Here is a 22,549-nt window from a genome sequence, read left to right on the forward strand (position 1 = left end):
CAAGAAAAAAAAAAAAAAAAAACCTTAGAAAAATGTGAGAAATGATGAGCATCTACATTCGATGGGGAATTCTGATTTTTACTACTACCCATCAATGAGAGTGACACTGATTTTGATTTTCATGTTTTGCATCTATAGAGTGAGGTGATCACCTTAACTCTTGATTCTCAGGCAAAAGCATCACAAAGGGACCTCTCTCCCTTTGCTAACTGCAAAGTGAACAGTATAATAATGAGGACTTAGGGGTTGAGTCTTATTAATTTGATACTTTGACCTTGCTTCTTTAAATGCAAAATGGGGATGTTTGGATCTCTCCAAATGGCTCCTGAAAGTACCATTGAACCAACCAGGTGTTTCACCTTGCCCGTCACTTACAGAAGGTGCAGACGGCTGCTGGGGCATCCTAAGGTTTCACAGGTGCTGGGCATAACCCAAGGGCTCACACCTTTGCTCTGTGGTTGTTTGTAGCTGCCCAGTGCCCACCCCTGAAGACTCCTGAGCGAGGAAGCATGATGTGTCTTCCCTCTCCAGAAGCGCCCCGATACCGGTCCAGCTGCCACTTTGCTTGTGAAGAGGGATTTGCATTAGTTGGGCCGGAGGTGGTGCAGTGCACAGCCTCGGGGGTGTGGACAGCCTCACCCCCAGGGTGTGCAGGGGAGTTTCTGGTGGTTGGGGATATGCGATGTCTACTGTGCCAGTCCTTGCTGTGAGTACGGAGGACGGTGGGGGTCTATGGATAAGCTGGCCTGAATCACCACAACTTGACCTTCCTTTCCACCTGCCACTTAGTACATCAGGACGGGAAAAGAGGGCCAGGCTCCAGAAAAATCAAGAGGCTGATCTGACTACAAACAACTTTAAAAAGTCCTCCCTTGGCCCAAACTCAGAGCTCTCAAGCAGTTTTCAGAATGGCTACATTCATAAATTTCACGCAAGAGGGAAAGGATGGCATCTACATCCTTCCAGTGTCTTCTAGATACTAGAAGACCTACCACAACAGGTTTATAGAGATAAAGGAATAGAGGACATTATAAAAACCTTGGAGGAGTCTTTTTTTTTCCCTAAGATTAAGGTCACCCTGTGGATGGATTGTCCAAGTCTGGACAAATCATCATTAGGGTCTCCTGACCCTTACAGATTCCTAGCTCTACCTGGATTTCCTGGAAGTTATATCATTACTTTCCAGCTGTGGGTCTGGGTTTTCTCCTTCCTTAGTATCTTTGTCTCTGTCCTTGGTTGTTCTCTCTAGTTGTGCGGTGTCCACTCCTGGAAGCCCCTGGCAAAGGAACCATGGACTGTGTTCATCCCCTCACTGCCTTTGCATATGGCTCCAGCTGCAGATTTGAGTGTGAACCTGGCTATCAAGTGAGAGGCTGGGCCAATCTCCGCTGCATTGGCTCTGGCCAGTGGACCGCACCCTTGCCAGCCTGTGAGGGTAGGATTTTCCTTTAGTAGCCCTCTTCCACCCAGAAAGGGGCCATGGCGCAGTGGAAAGGCTCAGGGTAGCCTCCTTCAGGTTCTGACATTGGAACAGGTTGTTCAGCCTCCAGGAGGCATGGTTTTCTCATCCATGAAATGAGCTAAGGTGCTTTTGTGAGAATGAAGTATATAAAAAGCACACAGTTAAACAGCACGTAGAAAGTAGCTAGTGTTAGACTGGGCATTCAATCAACCTTCATTTCTGCCTCGTTTTTTCCCTTTCTGCCTCACTGGCAATACAAGCTGTGGGACAATGTCCTCTACTTGAGAGGAAGCCAGAATGGTGGCTATTAGGACAAAGAGGGGGATTCCCCATTAGCGTTTGGAGGTGACTTTGACAAAGGAGCGAGGTGCGCTGCGTCCACAGGGGCTGTGATGCAACCCTAGACGGTTACACAACAGCACAAAGCTGAATTCTGTGCAGTTGCCTCCTGCCCTCAGCTTCTGAGGCAAAAAGGGTGAATAGGGGAGCAGGAAATTGAAGATTGGATTAGTGAGTGCCCAGGAGATGGAGATCACAAGCCCAACTCTGCTACCGTCCGGATATAAGACGTCAGGGAAGTAACTCATTCCTGAACCTTCCTTTTCTCATCTGTAAAGAGAGAAGCTCTGGAGGATATTTGGTTCTTTGATGCTCCGATTCTGTAACAACCAGAGGTCTAAGCCCAGGGTGTGATGGTGGTCTTCACACTCTGAAAAAAACCCAGGAATAGCCTGGAAATGAAATGCTTTATCAAGGAAGCACATGAGGAAACTGGTCTGTATCAGAGCTAAGGCCACTCAGGGCTCAGTTCTGTGCAGGAACTGTCCTTGGCCTGCACTCGCTTGGCAATTGAAGTCTGATGACGCTGACATCCTGTGTTTCAGAGATATGGCCCACTCAGGACCATTTTATAAACCTAGCTAATAGGATGTCAACAATAAGCCATGTTATTTCAGCTTTTTCCTTAAACGTCCAGCCTGTTATATATCTCCTCCTGCCTGATCCAGTTCTGCAAATATCATCAGTAAATATTTGAAGAGTACCTTCGAGGTACCAAACATGGCCGGGCTGTGGGACGCAACTAGGAACGGCTAAGCCCAGCCTCAGGGAGACTGTGGTCCAAGGGCAGGACCACAGCAGTCTCCGCACAGTGCAGGGGCTGTGGGGAGCACACTAGGGAAGTCCCTACCCCTGAGCTGCTGGGAGGGCGGCAGTCAGGGAAGGCTTCCTAGGGACAGTGAAGTCTAAGCTGAGATCAAAAGGCAGGTGAGTGACCCAGGCAAAGAGGGCACGGGAAGGTGTTCCAGGCAGTTTCCCTTTTGCAAAAGGGAGGATTCAGGGTTCTGAACGTACTGATAATATGGGTAGGAAGACGCATCTCTTGAGTGGCTCTTGTGAGAGAGAACTGAGCCCTTCCATGACCCAGTTTCAGACGACAACTTTTTCCATTTAGCCATTGCCTGTGAGCCACTGGAGAGTCCGGTTCATGGAAGCACGGATTGCTCCCCACTCTCAGGACCGCTGCCATACAACACCAGCTGTAGCTTCCGTTGTGCTGATGGCTTCAGGCTGAAAGGAGCTGACATGGCCCAGTGTACTGACTTGGGACGGTGGACAGCGCCCGCCCCGGTCTGTGAAGGTAATGTGACATCGGCACGTTCCTTCTGTGTCTCTCAGCTTATTATGCAGTTAGCAGTCATTGATTTATTCCTCAGACGTTCACTAAGAACGACCCGGCCCTTTGTGCTGGCCCCAGGGACGAAATGGTGAGCAAAACACCCGTTCGTTACAGCATGTTGGAACTCAAGGTGAAGGTTTCACCGATTGAAACCCGCTGAGTGGGTTGGCATGAAGAAGATGGGACTGGGAGGAAGGAATGATGCGTGAGGAACAGCGTAGAAGAGTAAGGGGCAGGGCATTTAGTCTAGTTCTGTCGTTCCCTGGCAACAAGGTTTTGGTCTCTCAGAAGTTCAGCGTCTTCTGTAGAGCGGGAGGATTATTATCTGCCTCACCTACGTGCCTCATTACTGTTGTGAATGAATGTGGGTAAAAAGCAAGCTTGAAATTGCTATGAGTTGAGGGTGCCTCGGTGGCTCAGTTGGTTAAGCATCCAATTCTTGGTTTTGGCTCAGGTCACGATCTCACGGTTCGCGAGTTCGAGCCCTGTGTGGGGCTCTGTGCTGACAGCGCGGAGCCTGCTTGGGATTCTCTTTCTCCCTTTCTCTCCGGCACGACCCAGCTCATGCGCTCTCTCTCTCTCTCCCTCTCTCTCTCAAAATAAATAAATTCACTTTAAAAACTCCTATGAGTTTTACAAACGTATGCAAAATGATAATAATGTTACCTTATAAATTATATGTCTGTGATCTGATTTTACAAAGTGACCTTCTTTCAGTAGTTCATGTTTTCAATATTTTGCTCTTATAGGAGAACAAAGACACAGGGAAGTCATTAGGATATTATTTTTACGAGGGGTACCCCACACAGAAGTCAGGTCCCAGAAGTGCAATGTTGGCATTTCATGTTGCCATTTACTGGGATCTTTGGGCAATTGATGTGAATCCCCTGCATCTGTGCTGACAGCACAGAGCCCGACGTGGGGCTCGAACTCACAAACTGCAAGGTCATGACCTGAGGTGAGGTCAGATGCTTAACCGACTAGGCCACCAGGTGCCCCCGTGGATTGATTTTTTGCTATTCATTTTGATTACATACTTAGCATAGACCCGTGGGTCCAAAAGTATGAGGTTTAAAAAATTATTCCTGCATATTGCCAAAATGCTTACGATGCCTCAGAATTTTCTTCATAAAATCCTTCAAGTGCCATTGTGCCATTTCTCACCCTCCGGTTTAAACATGCCCCGTTCAGAAATCCCTGTTCTTATAAGGGAAGGGAAACAAAAGTCATATAAAAACAGGGAAGGGGACAAAACAGAAGAGACTCAGAAATAGGGAGAACAAAGTGAAGGTTACTGGAGGGGTTGTGGGAGGGGGGGATGGGCTAAATGGGCCAGGGGCACTAAGGAATCTCCTCCCGAAATCATTGTTGTACTCTATCCTAACTAATTTGGATGTAAGTTTTAAAAAATCAATTTTTTTTAAATTAAAAAAATTTTAAATTAAATTCATTTTAAATTAAATTAAATTCATAAATTAATTTTAATTTAACTAAAATTAAAAAAAAAAGAAATCCCTGCTCTTGGCGCTAGACGGGATTAAGGGGTCAAAATGAACGAGAGCTTGTGTGAGCCCCTCTCCTCACTCCCTTACTTCCTCACCTCTCAGCGCTGCGGTGTCAGGATCTTCCGGCTCCAGACCAGGCCCAGGTGAATTGCTCCCACCCGTTTGGAGCCTTTCGGTACCAATCCACCTGCAGCTTCTCCTGTGACGAGGGCTTACTCCTGGTGGGAGCAGGCGAGCTGCGGTGCTTGGGTACGGGGACCTGGAGTGCTCCTCCCCCACAATGCCAGGGTAAGCTGAGTTCTCTCCAGCGTCTGGGAAATCCAGGGTAGGCTGCATTTTAAAAGGCTATATTTTCGCGGCGGTGACCGTCTAGGGGCCAGAAGCTTGAAATGGACCGGAAAATTAAGAAACACTTTTCGTCTTGTGACCCAGTGATCCCAAATGCGGGGCCAGGCAGGTGACACCAGTGGCAGGGTATCTGGTAATCAGAGCTAGGGAATTACCCCTGTGCACTCCTTACCAGGACGTTTACTAGGACCTGGAAGCCTCTATCAGGAACCAGGTAGACTGTTCTCACGTGGCTGAAGACAGTGCCTAGAAAGGCCAGAAGGAAAAAAAAAATAGCTTCAGGATGGCTGTATCAAGGCTGACCCAGCACTCTGCTCCTGGGAACCATGGAGTATGACCTCTGGGTATAACAGTGCAGTAGGAGAGGCAGGATCTACAGGTGCTGCAGATATCCTCCAAGATCTGCATAGGAATGGAGAAATAGACTCAGGGTAAAGTGAAGAGTGATGTAGAAGGAAGCAATTAATCTATAAATGCAAGATTACAGGATCCTCAGTAGAGAAAACATGCATATTCAGCCTCAGCATGTATATCCACATTGTATGGAGCTGAAAAGAAAGCCAGGGTAGTCTGCCAATATTTTAAGAACCAGAACTTTCTCTGGTCATTTGTGTTTGCCAACTGAAGAACAGATAGAGGCTTTTCATACCCCTCGTGCCTTTTTCCACTCAGTGCATCCAGTTTTTCAGGCTTATGGCAATTGCTTTTACGAAGCAGGGTTTTCATTTATAAAAGCTACGGGAAAGTGAGAAATAAAGAAACACACACAAAACAATCGTCTTAAATACTCCCAGCCTGAGATAGGCATGGCTGGCATTCTTGTATGACTTCTTCCAAAATTTTCCCCACTCATTTTTCCCTCTATGCGATTAGTATTTTCGTGATGCAGATTCAATTTTAATAATAAAGTCAAATAGGGATGATACTAGATAATTCTGCATTGTTTGCCTTTGTCTGTCACTTTGCACAGGCTTTCAACATCTGAGTGAAAGCAGGCAGACACGTGTTTTTAATGAAGAAGAAACCACTTGCTGTTCAGGTCACACTCAAGTGCACACACAGACACACACACACACCACAGCTAAGTTAGGACAACAGTGAATGAATGAATGAATGAATGAACTCAGCAGAGTTGGATGTCCTGCACTTCTAGGCATCAGAGAGCAGGCAAGCCACTGGTGCTGGGGTTGAATATACCTTCCAGCAGGGTCTGGAAAGACCAGAGCAAGGCTTGTGATTTCGCCTTCTCGGCTTTAATCCTGGCTACATTGCAGCCTGGATATATTCCAAAGTCCATGGAACTTTGGGGAAGAACTTGGAGTCCCCTAAGAGGGTTATCACAGGGATTAGAATTCTTCCATAGAATTCTATCACAGTAATCGGAATTACAGTTCGTTGCCTCACATTGTCCTGCCTGTGTTTCACAGCAACGAGGTTGACACTCACCACAGCTTCCTGTGACCTCCCAGTTCCCTTCTGCTTTTAGTTCTTTGTTTACTCCGACTGAACTTTCTCCTATTATTGCCGGGTGAGATCAAGTGAAATACCTGAATGTGGGCTGGGCAGGAAGGCACCACGAGGCTTGCAATCCACTGGCTGATGTAAGACTTATGAGAGAGTGTTATCAGACAGTTTCCCTTTTCAGTGTCCCCTTTGCCCTGTTGCCTCCTGACATGCACCCCAGCTATCAGCAGGCACGGCCACAAAAGCTAGACACGGACTCCAGGTCATCGAGACCCTCCTTTGTGTCCTTACAGTCTTCTTGTCTCCTCTCCTCTCTACCACCCCACACACATACACACTGAACACAGAAAGACGTTTCAGGTGGCAGAAAATGCCTAGATCTTTGGGAAAGTCGATCAGGCCGAGGAGAATGTACCTGGAGAGAGGAAGAGGTGAAGGGAAGAGAAAGGTATAAAAACTGCGCTTGGAACCTCAGGCAGTTCAAAGTCAGCGGCTGGAGAATGGCCCCAGGTTCAGCCCTGCCGTCACTGACTATGGTTCTGTCAAAGCAAACAGTGAAGAAGAAACACCCTAAACCATACGTTTTCTCAGTCTTCATTTTTATTTTTTTTTATTATTTTTTTTCAACGTTTGTTTATTTTTGGGACAGAGAGAGACAGAGCATGAACGGGCGAGGGGCAGAGAGAGGGAGACACAGAATCGGAAACAGGCTCCAGGCTCCGAGCCATCAGCCCAGAGCCCGACGCGGGGCTCGAACTCACGGACCGTGAGATCGTGACCTGGTTGAAGTCGGACGCTCAACCGACTGCGCCACCCAGGCGCCCCTCAGTCTTCATTTTTAAATGTCACCACGTTGAATCTGGACTTTATAGTTTCATTAGTTGGCAACTATTAACATTTACATACAGAGTGTTTTTGCTTTTGTAAAAATTTTGGAAGGTATGCAATGCTATTCTCCACATTTTCTTTTTTGAATTATTTAATTTAATTTCATTTTATTTCATTTTATTTTATTTTATTTTATTTTATTTTATTTGGGGGGGGGGGCAGACAGAGAATCCCAAGGAGGCTCCGCTTAGCACAGAGCCGCACACAGGGCTCAATCCCATAACTGCGAGATCACGACCTGAGCTGATATCAAGAGTTGGATGCTCAACCGACTGAGCCACCCAGGTGCCCCTATTCTCCACATTTTTAAAGTGAAGAGATTGAGGCTCAGAGAGGTTAAGTGACTTGCCTAAAGTCACAGAGCATGATCTCCAACCCAAGCAAATGCCCTGGAGCCTCAAACTCCATATGCATAAACTACGGTAAAGAGCCATGAGATCTAATTTACCTTTCTTTGTAGGTGAACATGTACAGTCACTGGGGCTGGTCCCTGTAGGATGACATTGGTGGAAAGAGCTTTTGCAGATGGCCAGTTACGTTATGTGCCTACCGCATGTCAATGACTTAAAAAATATTTTCAAACTTAATTTTTACATATGATTTAACTAGCTTATTATTTTAATAATAAGCTAAAGGGCTGAGGAGCCCTGCAAGGCAAGGAGTATTATGTTTCCCATTTCATAGATGAAGCAACTGAGGTTCAGAAAAGTCTAGAGACACATTGCTAATAAGTAACAGAGCCAGGGTTTAGACCCGGATTCTTTATACTCCTTGGTTGGGGAAAGTAGATTTTGTGGGAGGAGAAAGTATTTTACTTTGTTTTCCTACTTCCGGTCATTTGTCATTGTTTTCTGGCAAGGTCACTAGGTCCCTTTCTGAAGATGTCAAGGAAGCAGCCACTTCCACTCCTGTGCGGGGACAACTGAAATGAGCTGTGTCACTATCTTCCCAAAGCACCAGTTCCTTTTCAAATGACCTTGAGGGACTCCTGGGTGGCTCAGTCAGTTCAGCATCTGACTTTGGCTCAGGTCATGATCTCACAGTTCATGAGTTCAAGCCCGATGAGAGGACATCCGGCTCTGTGCTGACAGCTCAGAGCCTGGAGCCTACTTCTTCAGATCCTGTCTCCCTCTCTCTCTGCTCCTCTCCCACTCACGCTTGGTCTCTCTCTCAAAAATAAATAACATTAAAAACAACAACAGCTTTAAAATGACCTCTAAAGCTCCCTGTGGGTGAAGGTTCCAGAATGACAATCAACTGTCAGTCGCTATTTTATACAACCACGACCTCTACCTGGTGCCACGACCTCTACCTGGTGATAAAGCGGCATGAAATTCAAACGATTATTTCTAACCAAATGCTGCCCCTGTGGATTCAGCACGCACATGCACACACACACACACACACACACACACACACACACACACACATGCGTGTACACGCTGATGTCAGGTTGCCGTGTTCTAAAATGATCCTTCTCTCCTGTACCATGCTCTGGGTAGCCTTTACCTGCACACCTCTGCTAAGCCCTCGGAATGGAACAATGACCTGTGTCCAGCCTCTTGGAGATTCCAGTTATAAGTCCAGATGCCAATTCACCTGTGATGAAGGATTCTCTTTATCTGGACCAGAAATACTGGATTGTGCTCCATCTGGACATTGGACAGGTCCCCCACCAACATGTGAAGGTAGGATCATGGGTCTGTCCTTTCTTACGGCTTCTCGGATAATATTATAGAATGAAGAATCACCATGGATTCATGTAAAACTGTTCTTAAGCTAAAGGAAACACACTCTCCACAGAGCATTGGTAATCTCTCTCTCTCTTTGAATATTTTTCTAACTTAAAACATTGCACAGTTTTATAAAGCATTTTAATTGTCATCATGACACTTGATGTTTACCACCGTTCTGAAATATAACGAGGAAAGGCAGTATCCTCTCCATTTTCCGGAGGAGAAGCAGAGGCTCAGAGAGGTTAAGTAACTCGCTGAAAGTCACAGGTTCACAAGTGATGAAGTTCAGCTATGTCCCTGGGACTTTTACTTCCTTATCAAGTCTTTTTCTGCGGACTTAATTTATTCCTCCATGCACCATCCGTGAGCACTGCTAACGCCTAGGCACCGAGCTTATGCAAGGATGCGGATGATTTCATCCTGGCCCCTTGAGGATCTCAGTCTACTCGCGTGCCTCTCTCCTGGCTCTGCCTCCATGTGGATTACGAGGTCCTTGAGGACAGGAACCATGCCTTCTTCATCTTCGTGTCCCTGCAGCAATTAGAATCAGTGGCTGTGTGACAAATGCTGCTCAGCTGAAGCTTATCATTGACTGGTTACATTTGCTCAAGCACAAGCCCTGTTGCCAGTGGATTGGAGGAGCTGGATCCTATCTATCTTTGTCTCCCCCAAAACATCTGGCTACGAGTTCCTAGCATGTAGTGTGCTCTAAAATAGGAGTTTGCTGAAGTAATTAATTCATAGCTCGCATTTACTTTCCAAAGGCACCAGTGGCCCAAGTTATTGTTCAGTGTGCTCAGTAATAATAAGACCAGCACTAATAGCCAATGTTTATTGCTTGCGTAATAAGTAGCAGCTATTTCACAGACAGGATCTCATTCAATCCACATGACAACCTTGAACATGGTTATTGTGATCCCCATTTTAATGTTTATTTTTGAGAGGCAGAGAGAGACAGAGCGTGAGTGGGGGAGGGACAGAGAGAGAGGGAGACACAGAATCCAAAGCGGGCTCCAGGCTCTATCAGCACAGAGACCGACGCGGGGCTTGAACCCATGAACCGTGAGATCGTGACCTGAGCCGAAGTCAGACGCTTATCCTACTGAGCCACCCAGACGCCCCACGACCCCCATTTTAAAGAAGAGGAAACGGAGACTTTGAGAGGATCCACAGCAGGCAAAGGCCAAGTAGGTGGGCAGTATGGAGCTGGACTCCAACCCAGGTCTCACCTGATTAAAGGGCTGGTGTTTTCACCACTACCCTGCACTGCCACCCTGTGGCAGCATTCCGAAGTCCCTTGTCGGTCTCCTAAGGGCGCTCTTTTCCACTGGCCAGGTTGCCACTCTAAGGGTTGAAATTGACTTCAGAGATGGCAGTGCCTGGTGATCAGACAAGAGAGAATGTTGATAGAAATCTATTAGTTATATGGAAAAAAAAAAAGCTAAAATATCGTTTATTCCTTCTTGTGAAATGAATGCTAGATTAATACCCAAAGAACTGTATTGCTCTTCCCCAAAGTCCTGAGCCATAAAAGTCCCATCACACCGTGGGCTTCAGTTTTCTGGATTCCAAAAGGAGAGGAGTGGACTCAATCATGTCTGAGGTCTCTCTTGTGGTCGAGAATTCTGGGGTTAAAGACGTAGAATGCTGCCATCTGCTGTCAGAACGCTATACTACAGGCACCTGAGGAATCTAGACCATTTACGGGGGATTAACACTAAGGGTTTGTGCTTCCTCACTTGGTTTTCATTTGCTCATCCACCTATTCCATTGACATTTACCGTGAGTTCTGTTTTCCCACATTCTGTGGTAAGGCTAAAGAATAAAAAAACGCCTAAGAACTATCTCACTAAAATCTGAAATCATACATGCAACCACTATGGTTGTTATAACTCTATTCTCTGAAGCCCGTCCCCCCCCCCCATACACACACCTTGCCAGCCCCCTGTCCTCCACGAGAGGAGGCATTTGCCCCCCACCATGCAGACCAGCCCCACCTGAACCAGTCCTGACCACGGACAGCAGCCTTAGCCAACAGCAGGCCTCCAATTCCTCAGCCTTGTCAGAGCCTGATCTTGAGCTCTGGTTTTTGGGCCTGTGTTTGCACCCCACTCTCCAAATGCATTCTCTAGATGTGGGTAAAGAGTCCCTCTTTTTTTCTTACGTGCCTGAACCCATAAAGTTTTAACCCTTCAACATTGACCCCGGAACCCCGATTTTTGCACAGTTTTGCGGCATCCTAGGTTGTATCAGAGGGGTGTGGTGTGAGGGCCACCAAGTTAGCATGGCCAGTGTGGCAGTGGAGCGTTCGGTCTCTCATGTCAGAGTGCAGTGAGAGATTTCCTTCTTGAGTGGTTCCGCAGACATTTCCTTTCGAGTTAGAACACCAGTTCCTGGCCTTCTGGGACTTGGGCACTGCCTGATATCCCACTGTCCTCACTGCCTTAGTCCTCTGGGACCCAGAGTCCTTTCCGGAGTTGCTTACATCTGGTTGCTATGACCCTCAGGTCCCCAACTGTAGGGGCACTATCTTGATTCAGACCATGGCTCTCCTCATCACTTTGACATTGACGCTCTGGAGACCATATTTGGACGCTGGACCCAACTCCTAATCATCAGCCTCCCCCTAGTGGGGAAAGGAGGTCCTTGTTCCAAGTCCCAGTCCCAGCTCTGCCCTTTCGGCCATGTCCCTGCTCACCCAAGTCCTATAATATAGCACACAAGTACCCTCTAAGCTCTGGCCTGGCTTGCGTCTCTGTTTTTCTCTCCCCTCCTCCAACATTTCTCTGACTCCATGGGGGTTCCAAGTGTTCATTTCGAAACTTGGAGTCTAGAACAGCCAACTTGGTTAAACTTATTATTTACACTGTATCTTCTTTCCAAAAGTTTCCTGACAGAAACGATATCTAACTCAAAAGAGATAATACAAAGAAACAGAGAAGAATTAACTAAATCTGTCTAAAATAATACAAACCAGTATGCTGTCAGTTGACGACAGAGTGCCAGTGGACCCGACAATTTATGCATTGACGTGCAGTCACATACACTTACTTCATGGGTTACAGGAAGATATCCATGAAGGTGGTTGTGGTAGACAGCGCTGTCTCAGAAGTCCATGAAGATAGAGCACTAATCATGTGATAAAAGCAATCCTTATCTGTTTTCTATTCTTCTTGTAATCACTCAGGTTTGGGGACAGTTTTACAGGAGGCTTAAGAATAGGACTGTTTTTTCAAGTTACCCAAGAGGTCATTCTTTGGTAAAAATCTCTTCCTCTACGTCTGCCCTCAGCTCTTCCACAGATGTAGTTCGGCCATGTTTGCCGGGAGCCCGTGATGTTCCAGATGGGAGTTAGACTTCCCGTGTACCTCATCAAGGCTGCCTCAGGCAGGAAAACCTACTTCCGCACTTGATTCAAAGTCAAATCCTTAAATTTATTTAGAGGCCTTTGTTTGGGCGAGGTTCATTCTTACCTAAGAGGGTTCAGAGACTTTCACATACAAAACAAAAACAAAAACAAAAACAAAAACAAACCAAAAAAACCACACACACACACACACACACACACACACACACACACACACCTGTATCGACAACCTTGGCGGAACAAGACTGACAAAACGCAGACCAAAGCAAGAGCCCCAAGTGGATTTAATGCTGCGGCAATTCTCTTTGTGTGCTGAAAGTCACTTGAATCAATTTTTTAAAACAGTCACTTCTCTTCAGACCAGCTAAAAACACTTGTTAGAATGCATCCAAATTAAATTGTGCTCATGGGCTTTTTTGTTCATTTGACAAACGTTTCTGGAGCCCCTACGATGTGCCAGACCCTGTCCCGTGGATGCGGTGTTGAAAAGATGACAAGGTCCCTGCTCTCCTGCCGCTGACATTGTGCATTTCCTGGGGTTTGAGAATGAAATCCCAAGAGTCTGAAAAAGTTGTTTTAGTGAAAATGTTCACAGATGATTTAATGTCTGTGACGTACACCAATAGATTTTTTAAATTTTTTGTAATGTTTATTTTTGAGAGAGAGACAGAGCGTGAGTGGGGGAGGGGAGGAGAGAAAGAGGAGACTCAGAATCCCAAGCAGGCTTCAGGCTCTGAGCTGTTAGCACAGAGCCCGACGTGGGGCTCAAACCCACGGGCCACGAGATCATGACCTGAGTGAAAGTTGGACGCTTAACCCATGAGTCACCCAGGCGCCCCACCAATAGATATATTTAATAAATGTTTGGTAAATGAAATTGACCTACCAACATACATTTATTAATTACTCAAAAATCTGAGCATTCTAAACTGAAATTCAGTGTGTTACTTCAGTTATTTGAGTGGACTCAGGCCATGAGGATCCACAATCTTTTGGTGGATAGCCTGTCACCGGAAAACACGTGGGGTGATATGGAAAGGCCAGAAATACCACATTCCCATGAAGTAATTACCTAGGACTTCAAGAGGTTTTATTTTCTTTTGTTTTGAAGGCAAAAGTGCTAAGCAAAATGAGCCTGACTGGCCGAGGCACTGCTTTCAGAAAGCTTGGATTTAAAGAAAGAGGAGGGGCACCTGGGTGTCTCGGTGAAGCGTCCAACTCTTGATTTCAGCTTCAGGTCATGATCTCACAGTTCACGAGTTCGAGCCCCACTGTCAGTGCGGAGCCCGCTTGGGATTCTCTCCCTCCCCTCTCTCTGCCCCTCCCTTGCATGCTCACTCCCTCTCTCTCTCTCAATAAATGGACAAATAAGTAAATGAAAAGAATAGTCACTCAGTTTGTCAAATATTTCATAATAAATAATAGTCTTATGTCAGAATTTAATGGAGAAAAAGACATGATCCTAACAGAAATATATAACTGCAATAATTTGTAAAATGATTTTGAAGGAAATGGTTATTAAATTAAAAATTCCTGTATTCATCCACTTGGCAAACGATTGCCAAACACTAGCTCTTGAGCCCCTGAAGCGTGAGCTGTGAAAGACACAAAGTCTTATGGCTCTTGGGTTTTAGAAGCGTTCCATCCAGTAGGTGAGGGGAGACGGGGCATGTGGTAAGACAACATAGGAGTTCAGACGAAAAACTGATGCGTTCGTAGGAGAAGCCTTTAGGCTGCGCTGATCAGGAGACACTCTGCGGAGGCTGCATTCAGTCGGATCCTCCAGGATGGGTGGGATTTTTTTTTCAATGAAAACGGAAAGAAATTCAGGGCAGCGTGAGCCAAGAACGAGAGGCAAGTCCACATGAAGTCAGTTCAGGGAATTTCCAGGGACTAATCTAGCTTAGCCAGGAGCTCTTCCGCTTTCCTGTTCTATGGAACTGTGGTATTTGGAAAAAAAAAAAAAGCAGCCTGAGGATCCAAATGGAGGCAAAAGTTTAGGACAGAGGATAGTCATTGTGTTTTTAGATATGTTGAATTTGAGGAGATGGCAGGCTACCTAAGAAGAAGCGGCCTCGGGCAGGGCAGAAGTGAGTCCTGGACTGAACCCATCCAGACTGGATAGGGAGAGCCGTGGGAGGCACAGGCGCAGAGAGAAAAGGATAAAACTGTGGGTTCTTCAGTGTGACTGCTTAAATCCTTGACTTCACTTTTGTCCCTTCTACCTACACTTCCCTCTGTGTGCCCGCCATCCCTCCTCCTGCCGCTGTACTAAATGGCCTGTGTCCTATTTTTTGTGGGACACCTGCTGCCTAGCAAAACACCTGACCTAGTAGGTGCTCAATAAGTGTTTGTTCAATAGATGAATGAATGAATTCAGTGCAAAACTGGCTTCTGAGGAAACTTGAAGATTGTGACCTAATTTCTTTGACTCTCCAGCCATCAAGTGCCCAGAATTATTTGCCCCAGAGCAGGGAAGCCTGGCTTGTTCTGACACCCGCAGAGAATTCAGTGTTGGCTACACCTGCCATTTCTCCTGTAACAAGGGCTTTAAGCTGGAGGGATCTAATGATGTTGAATGCACAGCTTCCGGAAAATGGACAACACCTCCACCAACCTGCAAAGGTAAAATACACTCACTGAGACCACTCTTCTGGAAACGTCTTCAAAAGTAACAAAAGCCCATATAAGCTCTTACTATGTGACAGGTATGCGTGATGGCATTATTATCGTGAAAGCTTTGTTTCTTGTTACGAAATATCTGTTGGGATCTAGGAAACATAGCCTATGGATTTAAGAATTTATAAGGAGTGATAGGACTTCTCACTTTTGTGAAATAAAAGATATATTGGTGCTTTTTTCTTTTTCCTTCTTTTGAGAGAGAGAGAGAGAGCATGTGCACACATACACACGAGCTGGGGAGGAGCTGAGGGAGAGAGAGAGAGAGAGAGAGAATCTTATTTAACCAGGCTCCCTGCCCAGCACAGAGCCCAACGCAGGGCTCGAGCTCACAACTGTGAGACCATGACCTGAGCCAAAACCTAAGCCATGACGCTTAACCGACTGAGCCATCCAGGCTCCCTGAAGTTATATTTATTCTTTTCTTGTTAAATGTTTATTTTTTGAGGTAATGCGAGAGACAGAGTGCACGTGGCAGGGGGGGGGGTGGGGTGCAGACAGAGGGAGACACAGAATCCGAAGCAGGCTCCAGGCTCCAAGCCCTCAGCACAGAGCCTGACGAGGGGCTTGAACTCACGAGCTGTGAGATCGTGACCCGAGCCAAAGTCGGACGCTTTCTCGACTGAGCCACTCAGGCGCCCCAATTCTTAAGCAGAAATTTTCTTTCGTAATTTTGGCCTCTTTTGCTCAGAGACCTTTACTGAGTCGATTGCATGTTCTCCGTGTATTCATTGTGATGAGAAGTACAAGGCGTGGGGGTCACTAACTCAGTTTTTCAAATCGAGGAACTGAGAGAGAGGTCATGAACATCTTTCTGCGACATGGAAAGTTAGCGACAAAGCCAGTGGCATCGTGCATACCTTACATTTCGTGCTGACCTTTGACCAGCAGGCAATGCCACATCCCAATGAAGCAGCGAGGGCAGGCAATTGGCCTGTGTGTATTTCGCTTTCTACTGAATTTCTACGTTTTGGCACCAAATCTTCCTTTTTCTTTCTTTCTTTCTTTTTTTTTTCTTTTGTCAGTATTGGTAACATTGACCTCATGCCCCACACCCCGTTCTTCCTGGGGCCTAGAGCATTACCTCCCCAAGGGTATTTTTCAGTATTTTTTTTTTCTCACCTGGTTTTCCATACCTGAGATTGCCAATCTTCCTCAACGTCCTTGAGAAGCTGTCGCTAGAGCCTTCGTTGCTACAGAAAGAGTGGAAGGTGCTTACGCCACGTCAGTCTTCACCCCGTTACGCCCCGTGTCACTGGGATCTCTCTAAATGGAAACGCTTTTTCACAGCAGGTGTGGTATCAGCTCCTCTCTCAGAGGTTCGATGCCCAGCCCTCATCACTCTGGAGCAGGGAACAGTGTCCTGTAGGCATGGTCTGGGAACCTTTGGCCCGAATACCACGTGTTACTTTGGATGCCACGCTGGATTCACCCTCACGGGAGGCCGTGCTCTCAGATGCAGGCCTTCGGGACAATGGACGGCGGGAGCTCCCAAGTGCAGAGGTAATGGCAATGGGGCAGGCGGTTCGGGTGCTATCTTCCAGCTGGTGCCCACGCACAGCGTCGCCCCTACCTGTTGAAATCGCTTCCAGCCCCAACGACCCCTTCACGTGTCGGCTCCTCGGTGAAGTCCCCACCGATCCCGGTGAGAGGTAACCTGCCGCAGGCGTGTCGCCGCTCCCCTTGCTGTGTCACAAGCGAGTGGCCTGCTCTCGAAGACGTGAGGGAGGAAACGCTTGTAAAATGTCCAGGTGTGTGAGGACAGCAAGTTGTGAAATACACGCTGCCGTTCCACGAATTATGTGATAGTGTGAACATGCCGTATTTTCATAGCTGGAACCTGAATGAAAAGATATGCCGTGTATGATACCTCTGGAAGAGCTGTCACCCCCTGCGGGAGGTACCGTGTCTCTCCCGTCTTTGTATTCCCCATGAAGCACAGGAACAGCGCTTTGTAAATGTCACCATTTCTCAAGAATGTTTATTTGAGTTCAACTTTATTTCCTGAGCTTTAGTTTCCTATCTACGAATTAGGGACAATAACCCGAAGTTCCCTGAAGATAAGTTTGATTTTTTTTTTTTTAACTTTTATTTATGTTTGAGAGAGAGAGAGACGGAGAGAGTGCAAGTGGGGGAGGGGGAGAGAGAGAGAGGGAGACACAGAATCCCAAGCAGGCTCCAGGCTCCGAGCTGTCAGCCCAGAGCCCGAGGCGGGTCTCGAACCCAGGAACCATGAGATCATGACCTGAGCTGAAGTCGGACGCTCAACCGACTGAGCCACCCAGGCGCCCCTCCCTGAAGAAAAGTTTAAAGGGGGTGACATTCTCTACTTCATTCAAACTTCCAGAGGCCAGCCATGCTGAACGCTTACCAAGTGTCTCAATAAACACGTGCTGACATGCCAGCAAATCGCCCATGGCAGTAAGAATAACATTTAGAACAGCGGTGCTTTTGAGAAGCCAAATACTGAAAATAGTATTTTTGTAGGTAAGATTGATGGAGCCACTAGGAGGTATTTATTGAATGCTCCCTCCTGGTTCTTCAGCTGTCATCCTCTGAGCGGACATCTCAGTATGTGTGATCTTGGAGGAGCTGGTGTGAATGTCAGCAGTGGCTCATCTCCCTTCTGATCTTTCACATTCATACCCCAGCCGCTGGCAACGCTAGCCAGGTCGCAAATGAAACCAGAATCTCTGTTACCTTCCTTCTGAATGTTTGTTTTTCCCGCATTCCTTCTTTCTGCAGCTGTCAAGTGCTCCGAGCTGCGTGTTAGCGAGCCAGGCACGATGAACTGCTCCAACCCCTGGGGAAATTTCAGCTACGGCTCCACCTGCAGCTTCCGTTGTCCGGAAGGCCAGTTACTTAATGGCTCAGCAAGAACCACATGCCAAGAGGATGGCCAGTGGTCAACCCCCATGCCAACCTGCCAAGGTATGGATTAGGAAGTCATTCGATAAGGAACATAACAAAATCAGTATTCCTTTTCTGTGTATTTCTTTAATTTTTTTTCTTTCTTTAGTTTAGAGGAGAGGGCATAAGTGGGGAGAGGGGCAGCAGGAGAGAGAGAGAGAGAGAGAGAGAGAGAGAGAGAGAGAGAATCTCAAGCAGGCTCCACACTCAGCACGGAGCCTGATGTGGGGCTTGATCTCATGACCCTGCGATCATGACCTGAGCTGAAATCAAGAATCAGATGCTCAGCCAAGGGAGCCACCCAGGTGCCCCTGTTCTGTGTATTTCTGACAGTGGTCTCACTTTCACTGGGTTTCCCCTATGTTTAATAAATATTTCACAATGAATCAAGCAGAATCTCCTTGCCTCCTGCAGAGCAATGGGAATTAAATTCAATGACTCTACAGACAATCCCCACTCCAGAGCAGAGCTCACATTTGTCAGATGCACCCTCTCATGTCTTTATAACCTGTGTGTAATAAATACATCTTGAAGTTTCAGAATGTTTTTAATGGGAGGTTATTTCTTGAAGATTCCTAATTAATGATCTCAGAAGAATTTTCTGTACCACACGCCTCTAAAAACACACGGGGGGCGCCTGGGTGGTGCAGTCGGTTAAGCATCCGACTTCAGCCAGGTCACGATCTCGCGGTCCGTGAGTTCGAGCCCCGTGTCGGGCTCTGGGCTGATGGCTCAGAGCCTGGAGCCTGTTTCCGATTCTGTGTCTCCCTCTCTCTCTGCCCCTCCCCCGTTCATGCTCCATCTCTCTCTGTCCCAAAAATAAATAAACGTTGAAAAAAAAATTTAAAAACACATGGATCTGTTTAAATGAAGCTTCATCTGTTTATAAGGCTTATCTCACCCACCTTCCTTTTTCTTTTTCATTTTTTTCTCTACGGCTTGTCAGGACTACCTTTTGTTGCATAACTAAGTCTTTGATTGCCAAAGAAAAAAAATTACCCATGGTTTATTTTATTTGCTTAAGTTTCTACTTCTTTAATCATTTAATTCACATTTTTTTAGATTTTTATTTTTATTTTAGTATAATTTATTGTCAGATTGGTTTCCATAGAACACCCAGTGCTCATCCCAACAAGTGCCCTCCTCCCTGCCCATCACCCACTTGCCCCTCTCCCCCACCCCCCGTAATCCTTTCATCCACTTTATTAGGGCCCCTTCACCTGACTCCCTTGGAAATTATGTTTGATGTTGAAGCATTAGGAATAGAACTGGGCCCCGGTTAGCATTCTATTGCAGTAGTCTTATGGCTTCCGGATGTCTGGCGCCAGGCTGTCAGCACAGGACTTGATCTCACAGCTCCGAGGCCCTTCTCGGGGCCCTTCTGGAAGAATGATGGTCTTCTGCACAACATGCTTCTCATGCCCCGCGTGTATGTTTGTTTTGCAGCAGGGCCGCTGACTATCCAGGAAGCCCTGACTTACTTTGGCGGGGCAGTGGCTTCTACAATAGGTTTGGTGACGTGTGGGACCCTCCTGGCTCTCCTAAGAAAGCGTTTCAGGCAAAAAGGTAAATAGGAAAGAGTCTTCTCCTTCTTTTCTTCTTTAGTGTCACGAGGGAGGGGCCATGAAACCATAGCGTCAGGAGTTCGTGTTTGAAAACATGTTTGCGTTCAAAGGAAACAAGCCCAAGAGAAGTTATCTTGGGAACTGACCTCGCATCAGAATCACCTTTATAAAAAAATTACAGGGACGCCCGGGTGGCTCAGTCGGTTGGGCGTCCGACTTCGGCTAGGGTCATGATCTCACCATCCGTGAGTTCGACCCCCGCGTCGGGCTCTGGGCTGACAGCTCGGAGCCTGGATCCTGCTTCTGATTCTGTGTCTCCCTCTCTCTCTGCCCCTCCCCTGCTCACGCTCTGTCTCTCTCTGTCTCAAAAAAATAAATAAAAACATTTTTAAAAAATTTTAAAAATACAGATCCTTATAAAGAGAGATCTGGAAATTGGTCTGGAAAACTGAATTTCTCAAAAGCCCTCCCCTCCAAATTCTGATGATGCCCCTTGGCCCATTGGCATTTGGAGGCCTCAGGTCTAGGGAACCTTAGTTACCACCAAGACCAACTGGAAAGGACCGTGCTTCCCTCCTCATCTTTCTTTCATGCAATAGTCATTTATCGGCCGGCAGTGCTCGGTAGTGGGACCCAGGGTAATGGCCATGATGTTAAAGACTGTGCAAGCCCAGTAGGGAGACGGATAAGTGAAATCTAAGGTAATGCTGAAGTAGTACCTGTGTGAGGCCAAAACACACCCTGGATATGACTGGAACACAAAAGAGAGGTGTCCCAACCAAACTGATAGGTCTGCAAAGGCTCCTTTAAGCTCTACCTTGGAAGAATAAGAAGGATTTCCCTAAAGGGAAATAAATGGAAATAGAGTTCCAGCAGAGAGAATGGTGTGTGGAAAGACCTGAAAGGGGTAAGTGGCCAGGCAAGCGCTACGTTCAGCATTTTGGTGCCTCTGAACCAAAAATGCTGTGGAGGAAGCGAGAGATAGAGCCGGAGGCGTGGAGGGTAGCTGCTCAGTCATGATCTGGGGTGGCACACTGAGAGATCTGTACGTTCTCCTGAAAACTTGCGGGGCTGATGCAGGATGGAAGCAGGGAAGTGACCCAATGGATGAAGACGCTCTATGAGGGAGGCTGTGTTTATCAGACTGTTCATCAAAAAAGGAGCTCTAGGGGAGCCTGGGTGGCCCAGTTGGTTAAGCATCCAACTTCAGCTCAGGTCATGATCTCATGGTTCGTGGGTTCGAGCCCTACATCAGGCTCTGCACTGACCATGCGGAGCCTGCTTGGGATTCTCTCTCTCCTCTCTCTCTGCTCCCCCCCTGCCAAATAAACTAAAAAAAAAAAAAAAAAAGAAACGAAAGAAAGAAAGAAAAAAGGAAAGGAAAGGAAAGGAAAGGAAAGGAAAGGAAAGGAAAGGAAAGGAAAGGAAAAAAAAAGAGCTTGGCTTAGGATGAAAGAAGGGAACCATCTCTTATGGATTAAAACATTCTTTCTTTGTCTGGTCCAGATGCTCAGTCATGAGTTCAGAAACCTCTCTTCACACACTAATGGGGCTCTTCATCATTTCTCATGGAAGGTAACAAGGGGCATCAGAGGGGTCAGGAATGCTCAAATGCAGGTGACTGAGAATGGCTGTCATACCTGATGGAGCTCTCATGGAATTGACTTTCAGCTCTGATCATTAACTGCTCTAGGGCAGACCCTCTTGTTCCGCACTTGTAAGTTCTCTCCATTCACAGAATCACCATCACATTGAGGCTGGTGTTCTAAAGTTCCTTCACATACTCTCCTGTGGATGGGTGAGTAGGACGATAGACAAAGAAAGAGCGTCACTCTGCTTAATGAGCTGCAACCAGTCCCTCTGTGTGACATTTCTGTTTCTTTAACCAAATCCAGAAGGCAGAAGCAAGAGTTCCTAAGACCTAGAACCTATTCTCCATAACCATGTAGGAATCACATTATTCCTGCCTTCCCTGCCCCCCCCCAGTTCTTTCTTTAGATTTGAGACGTTGCCAAAGAACCCTCCAGACCATGACGAGAGACCGGCAGCCGCCCATCCTCCAATATCTTTAATAATAAATAAATCTGGGCGCCTGGGTAGCTCTGTTGGTCAGGTCATGATCTTACAGTCATGAGATCAAGCCCTGCGCTGACAGCGTAGAGTCTGCTTGGGATTCTTTCTCTCCCTCTTTCTCTGCCCCTCCCCTGTTTGTGTGAGTGCTCTCTCTCTCTTTCTCTTTCTCTCTCAAAATAAATAAATAAACTTTTAAAAATAAAAATAAATAAATTCATTTGTGAGGATAGGGAATTTTCCTTGACCCACTGCAATGTGATTTTGACTTTATAGGACTCTATGGTCAAATAATAGGAAAATGCTGCGTACTCTGTTCCTCTCCTGCAAATTCAAAATGCACATTCATTATCACATTGAAGGCTCAATAGTGCTCTGTAATAAATATACTTGTTCCCCTTCATTTGGCTTAGTGTTTTCTAAATTTATTTAGCCATAAGATGCTTTCCCCTTTTATCTCTCCACGGGACGATGGGCAGGCCGGCTGCCATATTTAAAGTTTCCACTCTGCGAGCCCATTGTTTGGATTAAGACAGGAGGCCCTGGTCACCCATGTTACCAGAGAAAGAAAACAGCCTTTGTTATGTGGGTATGGATTTGTTTACACAATCGGCTTCCCAACTAGTGGCTGGGGGAGTGTGACACAGGTTGCAATGACAGGGGACCTCAAGTGCCAAACAAATGGGTTTCAAGAACCAGCGATCTCAATGTCAACAGCAACCAAAAACAGCCGAGAGGCTGACGGCAAGGACCAGAGGACAAAGAAGAGGTTGTCACTGAAAAGCAAGAGAGGAAACATGAGTGGAGTGTGGATTACATACTGTCAAATGTTTTCATTCAGCCCCACACGGGTCCCGATGCACAGCTTGTTCCCAAT

At 46.6% G+C, this 22,549-nt stretch overlaps 1 protein-coding gene across 1 annotated transcript in view; it reads left to right on the forward strand.

Annotated features, from left to right (window-relative positions):
- Positions 1 to 22,549, forward strand: part of SELP (selectin P) — a 57,278-nt gene that overhangs the window by 31,918 nt on the left and 2,811 nt on the right. The window contains exons 8-16 of the mRNA XM_086693467.1: positions 1,250 to 1,435; positions 2,916 to 3,101; positions 4,748 to 4,933; positions 8,848 to 9,033; positions 14,888 to 15,073; positions 16,418 to 16,630; positions 16,720 to 16,878; positions 17,873 to 18,058; positions 19,484 to 19,603. Coding sequence (XP_086549593.1) covers positions 1,250 to 1,435; positions 2,916 to 3,101; positions 4,748 to 4,933; positions 8,848 to 9,033; positions 14,888 to 15,073; positions 16,418 to 16,630; positions 16,720 to 16,878; positions 17,873 to 18,058; positions 19,484 to 19,603 — 1,608 coding nt within the window. The remainder of the gene's footprint in view (positions 1 to 1,249; positions 1,436 to 2,915; positions 3,102 to 4,747; positions 4,934 to 8,847; positions 9,034 to 14,887; positions 15,074 to 16,417; positions 16,631 to 16,719; positions 16,879 to 17,872; positions 18,059 to 19,483; positions 19,604 to 22,549) is intronic.

Source organism: Puma concolor, chromosome E4 (genome assembly GCF_028749965.1).
Source record: "Puma concolor isolate L17-30 chromosome E4, mPumCon1.1.hap2, whole genome shotgun sequence".
In the NCBI taxonomy this organism is placed as follows: domain Eukaryota; kingdom Metazoa; phylum Chordata; class Mammalia; order Carnivora; family Felidae; genus Puma; species Puma concolor.